At 44.5% G+C, this 19251-nt stretch overlaps 1 protein-coding gene across 6 annotated transcripts in view; it reads right to left on the reverse strand.

Moving 5' to 3' along the window:
* SETD2 (SET domain containing 2, histone lysine methyltransferase) overlaps positions 1–19251 on the reverse strand; it is a 72158-nt gene that overhangs the window by 14540 nt on the left and 38367 nt on the right. For 4 of the 6 annotated variants that reach the window (XM_033166315.1, XM_033166312.1, XM_033166311.1 and 1 more), the window contains 4 exons: positions 18731–18865; positions 17301–17429; positions 14764–15411; positions 1351–1399 (listed from right to left, as the gene is read on the reverse strand). In XM_033166315.1, the coding sequence (XP_033022206.1) occupies positions 1351–1399; positions 14764–15411; positions 17301–17429; positions 18731–18865 (961 nt within the window). Of the gene's footprint in view, positions 1–1350; positions 1400–10788; positions 11082–14763; positions 15412–17300; positions 17430–18730; positions 18866–19251 lie in introns of all 6 variants that reach the window. The other 2 variants (XR_004427699.1, XR_004427698.1) reach the window with 1 other exon arrangement.

Raw genomic sequence — 19251 nt, forward strand, 5'->3', positions numbered from 1 at the left:
GTTATGAAATCAGGAAATCCCTGATGCAAATGTCACCTCCGCTGTGAATTCACTACGTGACCTTCGGGCAAGTCATAGCTTTAGTTCCTCTCCCTGACCCCCCTAAATCTGATCTGAAACATGGAGATAATAATACTGACCAACCATACAGAAGTGAGCCAAAAGAATCACACTAAGTTAATTTATATGGAGTGCTTTCAACACCGTCAATCGTAAATCATTATTTAAGTCTCGTCTGTACACCTGAAGGCAAGCTACGTTAGCTCATGTATTGAAATATTTAACAAAATGTATATACTATTTGATTGTACATAAACCCCTGAATGGATTACAAAATAACCCAAATGTTAAAACTGTCAGTAAAAGACAAAGTTAAAAAGGTTTTTTTTTTCTTAAATACAATGAAAACCAAGAATTGGCTAAAAACAAGTTAAAACACTTGCCAATTTCTACGTTTCTGCATAGGCTTGTCTAAAAGGTCCTTAAAAAGAGTACAGAGAAGATACCTGACTGATGCTGATATATTTTATTTAACAAAATCTATATAAGGATTTATGGGATGCGGGTGGGTGGTGCTGTGGTCTAAACCACAGAGCCTAGGGCTTGCCGATCAGAAGGTCTGCAGTTCAAATCCTGGTGAAAGGGTGAGCTCCTGTTGTTCAGTCCCAGCTCCTGCCAACCTAGCAGTTTGAAAGCACGTCAAAGTGCAAGTGGATAAATAGGTACCGCTCCGGCAGGAAGGTAAATGGCGTTTCCGTGCTCTGCTCTGGTTCGCAAGAATTGGCTTAGTCATGCTGGCCACATGACCCGGAAGCTGTCTGCAGACGAACACCGGCTCCCTCGGCCCATAGAGCGAGATGAGTGCCACAACCCCAGAGACATTCGCGACTGGACCTAATGGTCAGGGGTACCTTTACCTTTAGCTATATATAAGGATTTATATTTAAATGTAGGGAGATCTTGACTTGCAAGGAACTCTGAGAAAAGGCAATTATTTTTTGCTCCTGCTAAGGAGCAAGTGCTGATTAACACCAGAGCTTGAACCACGTGCCACCTCTAAGCCTGTCCTCCTCCTAGGTCTCGGGGAAGTCTGCTGTGGTCAAACAAGGCTATGCTGTTTCAGTAGAGCCACAGGAAGAGAGCAATGAAGTAAGAGAAGGACAGAACAAAGGAGCATCCCCATGAAGTCACGCAGTGCTACTGAATCACAGAGTGCTTTTAAAGAAGTTCTACTCAAAAGTCTCGGAGGATTATGCTCTGACGGGGGCTTTTCAGTGCAATGTTTTTGTAATCAATGGCCTTCTTCTCAATCTGATCAATACCCAAAGAAGGGCATCCATGAGTACATACCGGTGGTCTCCTTTTCTGCTTGACTCTTCTTCGGGATCCTGTACACCTCCTGCAAAAACAAGTCACAGAAACGAAGTCAGGTTCGGCGGCTGATTCAGGCCAAATTTATACGCACACGGCACATGAAGGCATCACAACTACAGAATCCCAAGCATTTCCTCAAAGATATTTAAAGACCATGGCTGCAACCAAGTGATCCTTCAAGCCATGGCTTGGGAAAACTGCAAATGAACCAAAAGCTTTAGCGAAAGCCCCTCCAGCTGCCTTCGTTCTTGCACTATAGTTTGGACATAATGGGAAACCATGGTTTGGATGGCGATTGGCCAGAATTACAGCCCCCACCCTGTATCAAAGAAAGAGGGAGGGAGGGGGAAGAAGGAAGAAGCTGAGGGCCACGGCTTGTTCACAATCTTCTGACCTATAGATTGGCGCAGATGTGGGGGAGCCTGAGGGCTACATTCCCTTCTTCCAGAGGTGGGACCAGAGGCAAAAGCGAGTGGAGTAACTGAAATTATACCCATGTACAGTCATACCTCGAGTTACGATAGCTTCAGGTTGCGTTCCGCACGGGTTACGAACGCGCCGCACCCGCAAATAACGGCACGGGTTACTTCTGGGTTCGGCGGTTCGTGCATGCGCTCAAAATGATGTCACGCACATGTGCAGAAGTGCCAAATCATGTTGCGCACATGCGCAGACGCAGTGCTTCAGGATACGCACGTCACGGGTTATGAACGGGGCTCCGGAACGGATTCTGTTCACAACCAGAGGTACCACTGTACAGTAGGCTAGGTTTTACACACACTCAATTCACCTCTTTCTATCCCCCATCCAGGTGAACAAGAGGCATAGTTCAAACACGTAATTCAACTAGGAAAAAGCAGAGTTGTGGCCTGGGGAGGGTTCTGGGGGGGCAGATAGCTTGTATTCACCCCCTGGGCCTGAGGTTCTACAACTGTGGCTTAAGGATCATCTGATTTCATTAAGAGTTAGGGTGAACTGTTGTGAAGGGGGATGGAACTGTGCCCATTTGTCGCCCAAAGGCATCCGTGACCCTCATCTCAGCTTTGCTTGTTCATGCCGCTGGATCAGGCACAGAGGGTCATTATCATACCTAGATTCGGAAGTGACCAACCTTGTGGGCTCCCCAACTTTCAAGGGCTGAACAGAGGGAAGAGCAAATTGCTGTCTGCGTAAGCCCTTTCTTTATACTTATTTTATCCCTATAATCTACCCCCTATGCTCAACATCAAGGCAGGATAGGGCAGGGTTAAGGATTGGGGGCGGAAGGGAAGAGAAGGAGCTTGAATGTAACATTAAATTAGTACTGGATTTGTTGTTAACAGACAGAGGATCATTTGTTGTCCTTTAAACCAAAGCGAGTGGGCGGTTGGTGATCTCCTCTGAGCCTCGGAGGAAAGGGTTAAAGAGAACAAAGTCAAGAGTCATTAATTGTAAAATTAAAACAGAAAATTAAAGCTCTCCTCGGGGATGCTTTCCTGGCACCTTCATTACATATCTCTAGGCGCCAGGCAAATACTTTTCTCTTTAACCAGGCGTTTGGCTGATTAGCATTCTATGTCCTTTTGTGTTTGTGGGGAGGGTTATTGGTTTGTTTCTGTTTTTATTATGTATTTTATTTTCATTATATATTTTTATTACATATATGTTTATGTTGTGAATCGCCCTGAGATCTTTAGATGATGGGTGGTATACAAATTAAATCCAATAATAAAGCCGAACAATTTTGAATAGGAGGAGGAAATGGGAGATTGCCGGCGTTAGCTTGGAGAAAGATGAATGGAAGAATGCAAGGCTACACAGCACACGGTGTCAACCGTTTTAGTTTTGAGATGACTAGTTAGGGCTACATCCTGCTAATCAGCAGCAATCAATGTGTGTGGCATTTTACAAAGTATAAGAACAGAACCCTGATGCAGGGATTGAAAGGACTTTAAAATCTCTAATTTGATATCTGAAGAAGTGTGCAAGCACATGAAAGCTTATACCCAGAACAAACTTAGTTGGTCTCTACGGTGCTACTGGACAATTTTATTTTTTTATATATTTTGACAAAGAAGAGTGTGCACCTATTTCCCTAGAAACAGGTGGTCCCTACAGATGTTGTTGGACCAGCTCCAGGCAACGGTCCAGGAAGGATGGAGGTTGTACACCATCAACATCCGAAAGCAGACAGGTTCCACACGAACAGATCACAGCCAGGTTCTTCAACCAGAGCAGGAAGACACCAGATCTTCCCTGGCTGAGCTGCTGAAGGGCTCAAAACCCAACTTTTGATGGTACCTTCCCTCTTAGAAGGTATCAGCCGCAGCCCCCCTTGAGCAAAGGTGGCTGCAAAGGGGGAGGCCTCTAACACATCTTCTCTTTCTCTAAGTTTGTTGGTTCAGAATTGCTGCTTCACGTGTTACAGCTGCTTGCCAAGCAATGTTTGGGGTTTTGCTTCTGACGCAGCAGCTACTGGGGTGGGTAGAAATGGCTCTCAGGTCTTATTCAGCCAGTGACCCGCCGGTTGGTCACCCATGCCCTAGGACAGGTGTGGAAACCTTTGGTCCTCCAGATGTTTTTGGACTGCAACTACCACTTGCCCCAAAATGGTATGGTCAGGGATGATGGGACTTGTAGTCATGCAATATCTGGAGGGACACAGGCTCCCCATCTATGCCCCAGGAGGTTGTTGAGACAGGGTGGGCAACAGCCCACCTAGTCCAGCATCCTGTTTTCACAGGGGCCAACCAGATGCCCGTGGAAAGCCTGCAAAAGCAGGACCTCAGTGTAACAGGAATCTCCCCACATGTGATTTCCAGCAACTGGTAGACAGACACATAAGACCTCTAACCGTGGAGGAACAGCATAGACTTTATGGCTAGTAGGCACAGATAGGATTAGCCTCCATAAATTTGTCTATTCCTCTTTTAAAGCCATACAAGTTCCCAGGTGTAAGGAAATCTTCACCTAAAAAGATATGCCCTGCACAGCAATATATTTATTACCTTTGATCACTTTTATCTGGAGCTAGCAGCCTTCACTTCGTAACCTTAAGACTTCACAGTTCATAGAATTGTAGAATTGGAAAAGACCGCAAGGGTCACCTAGCTCCTGTAATGCAGGAATCTTTTCCCCCCACTGTGGGGCTCAAACGCACAACCGTGAGATTAAGGGTCTCACACTCTGCTGACTGAGCTATCCAATTGTAACGGGCATGGAAATAAACGCCGTCTAACTGGATCTGACCAGATAAACTCATCTAGTCTCATGTGGCTCGGAGCGATTTGTCTTCCACCACCGGAACTTGCCTGAACCCTGTGGTCACCTTCTTCTGCATCTCTCCCTGCCATCTAAAGCTGGACAAGCGGTGAATGGAAGGAGGGCCTTTGTAGCGGTGGTACTCGGCTTGTTAAACATGCTTCCCAGAAAGGCTCCCTTCACCTGGCTCTAACTGATGGGCAATACTGCACAAGACAACTTCCTAGGTTCCACCTTGGTTTCCTCGTCACAGTTTCACGTTTAGTTACCTTTACCTTTAGTTTTTATTTATTTTGACTTGTGCTTTTTAAAGAAGGGTCACTGCATGCCAAACCACCTGATTTTAATACACGACCGTGCTCTCACGACTCACGATTTTCTTCCAATATTTTTTTTATGTGTAGATACCTATAAGATAACCTCAATTTTTTGGTCCAAAATTGGGTGCAGGAGAATTTTTTGGAAATTTTGATTTTCGCACGATTTAGGCTAATGCAATTTCTGCGTCAGTTTATGGTCTCCTTCAAAATAAGGTATAAAAATGGTATTAAGTGCCACAGGAAAGAGTCACCGACCAGTCAAAGCGATTTTTTGTCATTTTATTCCCGGTAGGTTCGATAAGCCATAACGCACAAACCACAACTAACACATGTATTTTGAAAGAGACCACAATTAGCTTTATTTTGATACCAAAATAAGCCCAATCGGTTGAAAAATAAGCAAAACAGGAGGTTTTTTCTAAACCGTGGCAGAAATTGCATTAGCCTAAATTGTGCAAAAATCAAAACTTTCAAAAAATTCTCCTGTGCCCAATTTTGGACCAAAAATATCTTAAAAAATTAAATTGTGGTTATCTCATAGGTCATCTCAGAGGATGAGATGGTTGGACAGTGTTCTTGAAGCTACTAACATGACAAAATCGAAAATTCTTTCTAGTAGCACCTTAGAGACCAACTGAGTTTGTTCCTGGTATGAGCTTTCGTGTGCATGCACACTTCTTCAGATACACACTAACTAACATGAGTTTGGCCAAACTGCGAGAGGCAGTGAAGGATAGGCGTGCCTGGCGTGCTCTGGACCATGGGGTCACGAAGAGTCGGACTGAACAACAACAACATAGGTAAAGGGACCCCTGACCATTAGGTGCTGTCGTGAACGACTCTGGGGTTGCAGTGCTCATCTTGCTTTACTGGCCGAGGGAGCCGGCGTACAGCTTCCGGGTGATGTGGCCAGCATGACTAAGCCGCTTCTGGTGAACCAGAGCAGCGCACGGAAACGCCGTTTACCTTCCCACCGGAGCGGTACCTATTTATCTACTTGCACTTTGACGTGCTTTTGAACTGCTAGGTGGGCAGGAGCTGGGACCGAGCAACAGGAGCTCACCCCGTTGCGGGGACTCGAACCGCCGACCTTCTGATCGGCAAGCCCTAGACTCTGTGGTTTAACCCACAGCACCACCCGCGTCTCATAGGTCTCTACACATAATTTTTTTTGAAGAAAGTCTGAGTCATGAGAACACCTGGCACCAGGTGATTTGGTGTGGAATAACCCAGAACTCTTCTTTCCTCGGCTTTTGAAGCAACCTTTTGGATTATTTGTGCCTCTTCCTATCTGTGGCATACATCTTAGATTACTCAATTACAGTTGGTTTAACTAAACTCCAACCTTCCTAAAGAGACACAATATTCCTCTTCCCTTTGACTAATACTCTTACTTATTAATTTTTTTTACCAATTTAATTCCCACTCTAGAAATTAAATGTCTGGATTAAGACTCTCTGGGCAATTTCCACCACTCACGTGCGTGGAATCAGAGGTCCTTTCACTTCTGTGTAAGGCTTGATGGACCGGAATACTTGTTTAGCTTTCCCACCACCTTTGAAAAACAGACATTTCCCCCACATTTGTTTTACACATCCTTCTGTTTCAGAATATAGTTGCCATGCAGTATCGAAACTGGTTTTTGGGGGGAAACAAGCCTGAAGCCAACTTGGACTTAATTAATGCCACTTTCCTTTAGATCCTGGCTTCTCTCTGTGTGCCATGACTCAAGCTGACCTTTACCTGGTCTGGGGATACTTTAAGTCAGCCATTGTGCCAGGATAGAGGTCAACTGAGTGGAGATGCCTTAGAGCAGATATGCTTTTTCTCTTGGAATTTCTACCCAGAGTAGTTTCGGGGAAGAGTTTCTTTCACGATTCCTAAATTTATTTCACATTCTGCACCTTTTCTCCGCCATAAGCAATACCATTTTCGATACAGGCTACTCTCTCGTTTCTATAGATTATACATCCAGGGATGACTGCTCAATAGGTTTCTCATTTGACCACTTTTCAACCCCACTTTCAAAACCCTGCATTTTCGAGAGTGCTACCATGTGTATGTCTTACTCAGAAGCAAGTCACGCTGAGTTTGATGGGCTTTATTCCAAGGCTAAATGCACAGGCTGCTAACTAATTCACCAGTATTGGCTTTCTAGCTTCCTGCATTTGCTTCTACATTCCATCTCTCTTTAAATACCCTTTTGCCGTCCTTTGTCAATTTGGGCTTAAAAAAAACCCACACCACTTGGCTCTTTAATTTATGCATGCCTATTCACATTTTCTGCCCAAAGCGCTGCCTCAATCACGGTATTGCCAGCACCCATTTTAAATAATCCTGCCCTGCCCAATCCCCATTCACACACTGCATAATAGTTACACCAAATGTGTAAACTGGAAAGATCAGGCTGTTTATGAGGATGAGCAATGCCACATGTTAACAAGATCAAAGCAACTCTGGGTTGAGGATTTGTTTGTAAGATTTTATTGAATGGCCCTTAAAATTCCACTGTATGTAATATTACATATGCCAATTAAATACTGTTATCTGCTCTGAGCTTTGGGGACGTGATTAAATCTAAACCAATTAAACAAATGAAAAACTGTTGACAGGAAAACCAGTTTACGTTTTGAATTTGTAACGCAGACACTTTTCTGTTACTTTTCTGCTCTGTGCCCTCATCAGAAACAACTTAAATCTCCTCACTATAAAGGACAACTACTAGTCAGTTGGGATGCAGGCCAAGGCAACTTGTCTTTATTTTTGGACACAGAAGCATCCACAAAACATTTAACATAACAAAAAATCCACGAGGGAAATATCAAACATTTTGGCTTTATACATCAACCTTATTATTGAAATCTGGAGTGACTGCTTAAGAATTATTACAAAGAAAAGCAAAGGCTCCAATATATATAGACTGTCTCCACATAACATACGTGGCTCTCCTGTTTTGCTAAATTCCTGAAACAAAGCATACAGAGCGGTCTAAGCAATAAACTCCTTCTGCCTCACTATTGTTGCTGAAAGGCCAAATAAAAATATATTGCAGTGGAACTGAAGGCTGAGGAAACTGTATCAAGGCTGAAAAAATTACTGCTTGAAAATAAACTTTAAAAACTTAGTACAAAAGGGGGGGGGGAGAGAAATCCTTTGGCCACGTGGGGAAAATGTATCCCACTACCCCTGGGGAAAATGAGAGATTACTCTGCAAAATGAGACACACCAATAGTGCAGGCTAGGCGAGTGAATTTATAAGTCCTATTTTCTTCCCTATTTATTTTTTTCTTCCTCCGCAACCAACATGCCTAGCAGCCTCTTTCCGACAGCTTATGGGGATTGGAGTATATTTACCCGGCAGGGTTTGTGTGTTATTAACATCTTATGCTCTTCATGCTTTCTTCATTCTACTTTCTTCTCCCCCCCCTCCCCATATTCAACTGGTTTGCACCATAAACAAAAACAACAAACGACACCTTATCTTTGGCACAAGCAATACAAAACCTTAGTACACAGGAGCTGTAAACTAGTTTTTTTTAGCTTATAGATAAAACAGAAACAGACAGGGCATGGCTTAATGCTAAAGTAATACACAGGTATGGGAGAAGAAGCTGGACAACTGCCTTCACCTTTCCATCCTGAAGCATTCCTGGGTCTTGGGAAGGCTGCTCAACAGAACAGTCTTTGCATTATCTTTCAGCCCAACCTACTGCCTTTCTCCCCTGTGTATACTTTCCAGTTTCAGATCTGTCTTACAACAACCACCTAAGAGAGTATGAAGCCGTACAAAAATCCACACGGATTTCTGTAGAAATGTGCTAAACGCTATCTCCACTAGTAAGCGCCTAAGTGGACAAGGTAATTGCTTTGTCCCCAACAACAGCAATGAGCTGTTTTGCTATTTAAGCTCTTCCCACTTACACACACCTCTCTTGTAACATTTTAAAGCAGGCTTCCTCAACCTCGGCCCTCCAGATGTTTTGAAACTACAACTCCCATCATCCCTGGCCACTGGTCCTGCTAGCTAGGGATCGTGGGAGTTGTAGGCCAAAAACAACTGGAGGGCCGAGGTTGAGGAAGCCTGTTTCAAAGGCTTGAAATTCCGGGGTGCAACACCAGTTAATCTCTGCCTCTTCTAACAAAATGAGTATTGGGCTTTTAAAAAAAGAAAGAATTAGAAGTTCTTGTAAACTTTTACAAGAACTGGAAGTCAGGAACCCCTCAAGCTTCCTAAATAAAAGATGCACAAATAACCTGCTTTAAAAACCCTCACCGTTTTAACCAGGAAGTGCTAGTATTAAATGGGTCCAGGCCAGTTCAACATGGGCTAGTGGGACCAGTTCCGTGGCATAAGAATTTAGCGTTTAGGTCTGCCAGAGACAGTCCCGAAATGGGGCCCATGCCTTAAACAGTGTTATGCCAAACATATCCAAGGGATTATAATGCTAACATGCAGCAACTTGCCCTTAAAGCAGTTTAGCAGCTCCAGATTTGTGTCCCCCCCTGCTGTGCCTTTAATGTATCTTAAGAGCAAATAGCTTGACCTGGGATCGCTATAGCTACAACCATAACCGTAACCTATGCTCTTCCCTCTCTCTCAAGTATCACTGCGCAGCCCTGCGTGGAATGCCAGCACAGCCAACGGCTGCGAGGATTTGCCACGTTGGCCAACTGAAAGCGACTAAGTGGAGAAAGGAATGGGAAGGGTGCACAGTAAATGGACCAAAATGGGGGCAGAGAGAGTAAGAGGGCAAATTACTGCCTACGGAACCATTTTTTAAAAAGAAACCTATAATCCCTAAGCCGTTACCATACCAGTAACACAACCGGTACGTCTGAAGCAAAGCCTAAATCCAATAGAAAGACTAAGGAGGACTAAAACGCCACTTCTGTGTTTCTAGTCCAGAGAGTAAAAAGAAAAAGAGAAAGACCTTGAAACGCCCCAAAGAAATGGCTCCCCCTTGAGGAAGTTGTCATTTCCAGGTTGCTGTTAACTCTGATCTCTTCCTAAAGCATCCCTACATACCTGCATGAGCAACCGAGTGGCTGCGAGGGTACCACCCTGCTATGCACACACAGCATGAAACTAGCCTAAAAAAAAAAAACCCAGACTGAACTGATCCAGGGCCAGCTTTATTCTGGCCACAGTGATGTACTTCCAAGTTCCCGCCAGAAAATAAGAACCAGAGCTTCTAACCACCTAATTACCACACTACTACCTACAGACTGATTAAACTGGTCCTCGTGCTGAGTCGAAAGCATAATTTCCTGATCCATCAAATTATTCCAGTGAAAGAGGTGAACACCTCACACGGTTTGTGGCCACAGATGCCCACAAGCAGCTTTGTCATTCAAATCCTGAGGGGTGGACAGCAATGGAACCATTATCCATCATACCTTAGAGATGTTGTGATTCCCACACCCCACCCCATGCCTCAAAGTTTCGTCAGTCCTTCCTGGGGCACTTACCTGTTTTTCTCCTATGCGCACTGGTCAAATGGCAGTTCTCCATGCGAGCTAAACGAAGCGCTATGGTGGTTTTTTTTGCCATTTCCTGTTGCGTGTCTATCTCAGTTCGGAGCACATTTTCAGCACAGGGAGACACATGCACCATTTCTGAAGTTGGCGGGAAATGCTTGCAGAAACCCGTGCTGAAAACGTACCCGGTCTGGAGGTTTTTGTGTATGTGTGTGTGTGTTGCGTGTGGTTGCAGTGGGTTGTGTGATGCCTTTTGCTGGTGTTCATCCTGGAATTCAAGCCCATGAAGGCCTTGAACGTTCAAAAGCCGCCGCAGCTGTCTTTTGTGTGAAGAGGTATATATATATAAATATAGATATAAAAAAGAATAGCTCACTCGATCCTTCCCCGCCAGGAATAGGGGGATTCTCCCAGAGCGACATCCATTGCCGGCAATGGACGCACCAAAATTACGTCGGCATCAATGAGTTAGCCACCTCTGTCCTCTCTTTTTCCACCTATTATATTTCTCATGCACCATCCAGCTTCCCAACCATCTTCCTGCTTTCTTCACAGTACGCACGCTACGTTCTCTCCTTTCTTCAGGGCGGAGTTGAAAATGGAGTTGAGAAAAGGAGACTCATGGTCAGCTGGGGATGATGTTAACAAGCTCCTGGCTGCCCTGAGAAGCTGGATGGAAATGGGTTGAAATTACTACAAAGGGGTCAGCATCAAGAGGTCGGGAAGGACATAGCTTTACGTTACAAGCTTTCCACACCCTCCCGCCCAATCGGTCTACGCTACATAGATGACCAGCACTCCAGACTAATATTACGGGGTTGGAAGACCCTAAAGCAACCAACATCAATTGGTTTTGGCATGGAACACGGAGAAATGAGATCTGTGTTTATCTCAGAGACGTCCCAACTGTTTTCTTGCATCAGGTAAAAACTATGCTGTTTACAGGCATCTCTTCCGAGCATGAATGCGTTGGGAGTTTTTTTTTAAAAAAGCAGTTAATGTCAGACAGAAGCAGCTAACTCTTAGCGCAATCGTAATGCAGTGCAGGACAGATTAAAATCAGCGTTGTGATACAGCAGCTCCCAAACACAGGAATCTAAAAAGGAGGACTGTTGTTTTTGATGGACGGAAGGAAGGAAGGGGCTTGGTTTAGGCCGTAGGGATGCTACTGCCCTGAGCATGAGATCAGAATCTATATCCGCTAGATCAACATATGTAATACTGGCACCAATATTTTAAACCATGTATTGTCCTTCTCAATATTATGTGATGTGATCTACAACAGAAAGGGCTTAAAAATCCAAAACAGTGACTTTTGATGGATAATGATTCCATAGCTGACCACAGATTTGAGCAAGCTGCTCATGAGCAAAGGCTATCTATCCCCAAAAGGGGAAAGGGAGAGTAGAAAGATTAACTTAGCAAGAAAATTATGATTTCATGCTAACCCCACCATGAATCCTCACAAGACGACATATCTGAGACACAACTGAACAACAATTAGGTTTTTGTTTTGTTTTTTACAAATGATTTGTATTTTCTTTTCAATCCTCAGCACCAGGGCATAGACTGACAAGTAGGTACAGGGGGTTAAAATCAAACACAAAGCCCCTAATCTAGACAAATTAAGGAGTTGCTGATACGAACATTATTCTACTTGATGTGAGAAGGGAATGGCAACATACTCATAAAAGTGGAAGGCACTGGGTTCATATATGCCCACGAGCTCCATGAACTGGTTGAATGATACTCTGGGATTTCGAACTGGGCATGGGAAGCAGGTCTGGGGAGCTCCTGGGTACAGATAAACCAGTATTGCACTAAGGCTGCATACACTTAAAGCACATGCCCCCTTCAAATAATCATTGGAACCCCTGGCAGAACTACAATTCCCAGCACCCCTTCAAAATACAGTTGCCAGGATTCTTTGGGGAGGCAAAATATGTTTTAAATGTATGGTGCGTGCAGTCTTTCTTCAAATTGCCACCCTGAGGACAGAGCAGAACACGATGCAAGCAAGCCCAAGGCCTGCTCCCTTTTCTGGGTAGAGAAAAAGATTCTCACAGGCAAAGCCTAAGCCTATTCAAGAAGCAATATATACTGGGCATACTCTAGGCAGAAGGAACAAGTTGCACAAACTTATTTTTACGCAGACGACACTTGACAGCCTGGCATATATTGTTGTTAGTTCTCTCATTACACTGAAAGAATCAAGTTGTATTTTATTTTATCCCACACTCATCTTGCAAATACAGGTCAAGTTCTTCAGAGAATCGGGGGTATTATTTTTTTTTAAAAAAGCACTTTACAGGGGTACCTCAGGTTACGTACCTGATCCGTTCCAGGGTGCCATTTGCACCCCGAAAAGTACGCAATGCGAGCATGAATTTTGCGCATGCGCGAACGTGCGATCTCACACTTTTGCGCATGCGCGAACTGCGCAGAACGTTTCTGCGCATACCTTGTACAACGCTCTGCGCGTGTGCAGAAATCTTTACTTCCAGGTTTGCGGAGTACGCAACCCAAGGTATGACTGTACTTTGTACAAAACACCCCTCTCCTGACCTATCTGTATCAACACACACACACGGACCAAGTATCGTAAAATGCTTCCAGAAGGACAGTGTTGGTGCTGACCTTGAAAGCCCTAAATGGCCTCGGTCCAGCATACCTGAAGGAGCGTCTCCACCCCCATCAACCAGCCCGGACACTGAGGTCCAGCTCCGCGGGCCTTCTGGTGGTACCCTCCCTGCATGAAGCAAAGTTACAGCGAATCAGGCAGAGGGCCTTCTTGGTAGTGGCGCCTGCCCTGTGGAATGCCCTCCCACCAGATATCAAAGAGAAAAACAATTACCAGACTTTTAGAAGACTTCTGAAGGCAGCCCTGTTTGGGGAAGCTTTTAATGTTTAATAGACTACTGCATTTTAATATTCTGTTGGAAGCCGCCCAGAGTGGCTGATGAAACCCAGCCAAATGCGCGGGGTATAAATAATAAATTAATTATCATTATTATTATTATTACTACCCACAGAGGAAACGGCATGACTTCTTTGCATCTATCGCACTTCAAAAATAATCATTTGAGCAAATCTCCAGATGTAAGAAAAAGGAATCATGCCCGATCTTAAGTTGTGTGAATACTGCTTAGTATTTTTCTTAGAAATTCCAACAAGGCAAAGGTTTAGGAAAAGGATGCTGGCCTACACAGGCTCAGTCTCCTGCCTGGCCTCTGGATTCCAATGTAATTTGTCTTCCTCAGCCCTAAGTACTACTGAGTCTACCCACATATATCCTTTAGGAAGAACAAAAGAGCTAATAAGACTGTCCAATGATAACGAAGAAAGGGGCTAACTGAAGAAATGGCTACTCTGCTTCTGTTTTCTTACGTGGTAGCTAATCTAGCCAATCTGGAGTAGTAACTACTGGTGGCTTGAATCTTTTGGCATCTCAGAGACAACAGGTACAAAGTGGTCTCACTGTGGCCTGCCACCCGCACTATCCTTCCTCCCACCAGGCTAATAAAAAAGGCAGCCAGACATCACACAAAACTTCAGTAGCGTGCCTGTTTCCAGGCTAACTATTCTTGCAAAAAAATCATTACAGGATAGCAGCATTTCTCAAAGCTTTCACAGCAGACAGTTCACTTTTTCTGCCAAATGGATTCAAATCGCTGTTACATATTCTTGTGACTTAGCATTTTTAGCAAAAACAAAACAAAACCCTGTTGATTGTTTCATTCATTAACACCTAGTTACACTGGTCTGCAAAACTAGTGAGGGCACATCAGGAAATTTTAGGTCAAAGATGACCAATACTAAATTAATGGAAGAAATGCTCTCTTTGCAAAGTTGAAGTACTGCCAGTTAACAAAGTGTAGACAGTTTTGCTTCGAAAGGAAAAACAGAATACATATGGAAAGCTTTTGGTCAAATCATTCTCTAATGGAAGGTATTTCCCTTAGTTTGTCATGTGAACAACAAATCCCACCACCCTTTCCAATCCAAATTTTACCAAGCAGGGCCTGTAGATGCAATTTTGTGAATAGAGGATACAAACTGCATAATTAATTCATTTCCCAGTCTTCACAGTTTGCTGATCATTCAACACTACTGGCTAATGGGGTGGGTGTGAGGAGAAAAGTTCACAATTATGCTTGTAAGGTTTTCTCTACATTAAAAAAGAAAAAAAGTTTTAGCCTGGCCCATTTGGATTCCCCGCTAAAAGAAGAAGAGGAAATCTGCAGTCATTCAGAATACACACACACACTTTGCACAGAGAAACAAGTCAACTGTGAGAAACCTCCATTACCTCTAAATGATAAAAGCGTCTGCTACAGAGAAGCCAACTTACTTTTAGGTCTTTCCAGCAGTCTAGAAGCTTGGTCGCCAAATCACTTGCATCTAATATCTTATCAGTCTGTTCTTGACTCCTCTCACTCTCCACATCTGACACGCCCTCCTCTTCATCTTGAGAGGGTGTTTCTGCAGCCACAGGTTCCTCCAGCTTTGCAACAGAGGTCTCTTTCATCTCTGCCTCGGGCTCCGCATCCTGCTCGACAGCTTGAGATTTGCTGGTGTCTGCTAAGACCTCGGCAGCAGCATCCTTGCCAGGCTCCTGCTGGGGCGGCTGTTCCTCTGCCGTCTCTGTCGGGACGCTGTCTGGATGCTCAAGGTCCTCTTTGCCCTCCTTCAGCTCAATCTCACTGGTCGTATCGGAGATGGCGCTGTCCATGCTGTTTTCACTTATGATCTTGAGCTTCCGGAAAGCAAGCTTCTTGGGCGTGTCCGTGTCACCCTCCACACTAGGCTTAGCGGAAGGATCGGGCGTGTTGAGTGGAGTATGAGCCCGCGATGTGTTCTCACTCGAGTAACCGTCTCCTTCGCTGAGATGTGGAATAGCAGATTTAGTCTGAGCCCAGCGCTGGATAATCGGAAGCACTTTGCTCTCCTCCAGCATGTTTTTATTGGGAATAGGCAAAAGCTCCAAAGTCTTCATAATCTGATCAGAGAACATGAAATGAGAATTGTAAACTTTCAGGAATGGTCGCTTTGATTGAAGTTAGATTTTTCGAGGTGAAACAGGGCCCAAAAAATCTGCAGGCACTGTACGCTCTGCCGACACACTAACTGGGGCTCCATTCAGACCATCCTTTATCTTTGAAGGTTCATGAACAAGCTCCATGTTCAAGTGTCCCCCTCTTTCCCTCTTCCATTTCCTTCCTAGCATTAACCATAATTTGCTGTGATGTCCGAATCAGCATAGAATAGCTAATCTGTGTCCTTCAAACCAGAAGTCCATTTCAAAGTGCGCTAACCATAGTTTGCAGATTTGAATAGCATAGCATATTATGGTTACTGCTAAAAAGGAAATGGAAGGGAAAGCCATGATTAAATGAAGGATGGGGGGAAGTGTATGATTCCACAGCTTGTTCCCAATCCTCAAAACCATGGTTTGGAGAAAGTCTGAACTGAACCAGAGTGCCCCTTAAGCAGTTGTAGCCTGAAATTTCTGACAAGAAATCAGAAGGAAAAAAATCCCTTTTTCGGGGAAAAAGGTAAATTAAATGTCAGTGAGCAATTATACAATGCTAGGCATGACTTGAGTAGGTCACATACACAAGAACCAAAATATCTAACAATGTGAGGATGTAAGCAGACCCAGATGGAGGCCTGACCTCTGAAATGACCTCTCTAATTTGGCACTGTTTACATGCCAGATATACACTATCATGATTGCTTGAGTCTCTTCCAAATTAAAGCACAACCACAGATGTGCATTCAAAAACCCAGGCTCTGAACTGTGGAAATACACCTCTGCACTGGGAACTATAATCATAGTTTACCTGCACAATCTATATAGCATCCAGTTTTATTTCCCCCCAAAAGTGAGTGAGTAGTATGGCAGAGAGCAATAGTCACAGATGTTGAGAATAATTAGCCAGAAGCAGCACTGAGATTGGAATATACCGTATATACTTGTGTATAAGCCGACTTTTCCAGCACATTTTTTATGCTGAAAAAGCCCCCCCTGACTTATACTTGAGCGAGGGTTTGCTGCTGCCGTTCTGCCAAGCGCGGCTCCTGCGCCTGCCCTTGCGAGCGGCAGAGGCTGTCGGCGGAAGCGGAGGAAATGAGCAGCCCGAAAACAGCCCTTTGGGGCTGCTTGTTCTTCCTCCGCCACTGCCGCCACCAGCCTCTGCCTCTTGGCAGCACCCTAGGTAGGCAGGGGGGCGGGAGGGGCTGGGGGGGGAGAGAGAAGCCCCCTCTGCCGTGTGCGCATGGTAACAGTGGAACCCCGAGTTACGCACGCGATCCGTTCCGGGTCGCCGTGCGTAACGCCAGCGTGCGTAACTCGAACGCACTAAAAAAAAACCCCAAAACCTGGAAGTTGCGCGATTTGAGCGCTTCTGCGCATGCATGAAGTGCGCAGAAACATTCTGCGCTTCCGACGGTCACGCGCACTCATGAAAACACTTCCGGGGTGCGGGAGTGCGTATCCCGAAAGTACGCAACACGGAGCATACGCAACATGAAGTATGACTGTATCTATTTTTATTTTTGAAATTTACCAGCAGCTGCTGCATTTCCCACCCTAGGCTTATACTCGAGTCAGTAAGTTTTTCCCAGTTTTTGGTGGTAGAATTGGGTGCCGCGGCTTAGGTGCTGCAGGTTCGGCTTATACTCGAGTATATAGGTAGCTTCCGAATCTCCACCCCACACTGACCACAAGATTCTTAGAATGGCGAATGATTTCCTCACAAATTGGCTTGAATGGGAGAAGCCATAAAGAAACTAAAGACAAGAAACTAAAGTTAGAAGCTTGACTTAACTCTTGCGCAGCTATTTTTGAAAAGGCAGCAACGTACCAGTCCCAAGGCAGCCACTGACCTCTATCTGGAGTTTCAGGTTGTTGGCAATGTTCCCCCTGCCATCACCAAGCTCTGCCATCCAAATCCAGAGAAGGGACAATCCATGACATTCCAAGAACGTCTTCAGGCAGGCCTGGGAGTGAGTATTCTGTAAAGAGAAAGAAGGGGGCAGGGAGAGAGAATGACCAAGAGACCACACAGCCACGTTTTCACAGTCGCTGCAAACCAGCAAAACTAAAGCAAACAACTACCCAAGAAAGCAAAAAAAAAAAGGGGGGGGGGACACCCTTGGCAAGGATTGAGCTACCAGAAGGCTGCTGCAAGCTCCTGATAATGGGCATCTGGCTGGCCACTGTGAGAACAGGATCCTGGACTAGAAAGGCCACTGGCCCAATTCATCAGCCAGACTCCTCTGGTGTTCTTATGCTAAAGTCACAAATCCAACATCATCGGGCAGAACTGCTTCACACTAAGCAACAAACATGTCCATGGTCTGAAGAGCTAAGAATTATTCCGATACAGGTTTCACAACTTAGATCTGGGAGGCCTCACTCTGTAGCTCTGGGAAACTTACTCCCTCTGACAACTGTAAAAAAGCAATTTCAAAGGGAGGCTCCAATCTGAAACTGCTGAACGGCAATGCATCCAAAAATCTAATTCTATTCATTTCAATCTGAATAGAGACCATTGTTTCCTTTCCCACTAAAGGTGTTATTTTACCCAGCAATTCCAAGTGTTTTCTATTGTCAATCACTGCTAGCTCCAAAAGGTGACTGTGCTCATTGCGCATACATTTTAAGTTCTAATTGCATTTCCACTCTATTCAGCAAAGATGAATAGACGATCGGGGTGGCTAACCTGTAGCCCCACATCTGCGCAGGTGAGTGGAGATGTTTGTGTTGGAAAAGCCCAAACTCTGCAATTTGTAACAAGATGGGAGGGCAGGAGGTCTTATGCAGACACAATTTGGTTAGATTATGTTGGATCAACAACAGGTTTCAGATTGCACCATGACTAAAGGAACAAAGGGACAGTGGCCGTTCCTCCTTTGAAAACAGAAACACGAGAACTCTTCAGACCCAGCTCCTGCACTAAGGGGAATATACAGGTTCTCTGTAAGGCAGAGAACAGAAGAAATGAAAAATGTGATAGTCCTAATACTAACGAAGAGGGAGATTAAATTAGATGATGCACTACATAAAACAGTGAATAAAAGTCAAAAAGGTGAGGGGGCAGGTAACCCTGCCATACCATAAGCAGAATCCCATCTCTAGGTGTGATGACAGATAAAATATCATGAAACTGGAAATGTGCCCCCTTCCCCCAAGCAAGGCTACTTCAATCCCTCAAAACTTCTCAGCCCCACAATTAAAAGCGAAATATTAAATTAGAATTTACTTAACTTCTTTGCCAACCACTTCCAGGTCAAATGAAAGAAGGAATAATCACCTGTATAAGTTTGAGACAGGTGAGCTTTTGCTCCAGAGTCTCAATTCGCACCATCAGCCGAGACAAGCTGAGAACTTGATTTTTATCTGAAAGTCCTTCTCCGTTTTCCAGGAGTGCCTCTAATTCTCCATCCACCTACCAAAACCAAAAGAGAAGTTGTACAAAGTACAAGTGCACTTCCCTCCCCCAACCCTTTGCAAATTGGCATTTATTCGGAAGGAGAGTTTATTTATTAGTGGGAAAGGTTTGGAATAGGTCACACTGGATTTCCAGAGTGCTGAAGTTACAAGTTGCGGAGAGATCAAATGCATCGTAAGCAGGAAGAAACTACCTCATTCTACAGGGAGCTCAAACGCAGTTGACCTTGGTCCTGCTTGCTCTTCACATCCAAATGATAAAAATGTACCCTTTTCCTTACAGGGCCAAATTTGTTCAGACTATTTTGCATGGGGTGGTGGTGGTTTCAGTTTCAAGACAGTGGTCTGAGTCTTTTTCAACCTGATTAATTCTGCAATTCCAGC

This window comes from Lacerta agilis, chromosome 12 (assembly GCF_009819535.1).
Source record: "Lacerta agilis isolate rLacAgi1 chromosome 12, rLacAgi1.pri, whole genome shotgun sequence".
In the NCBI taxonomy this organism is placed as follows: Eukaryota; Metazoa; Chordata; class Lepidosauria; order Squamata; family Lacertidae; genus Lacerta; species Lacerta agilis.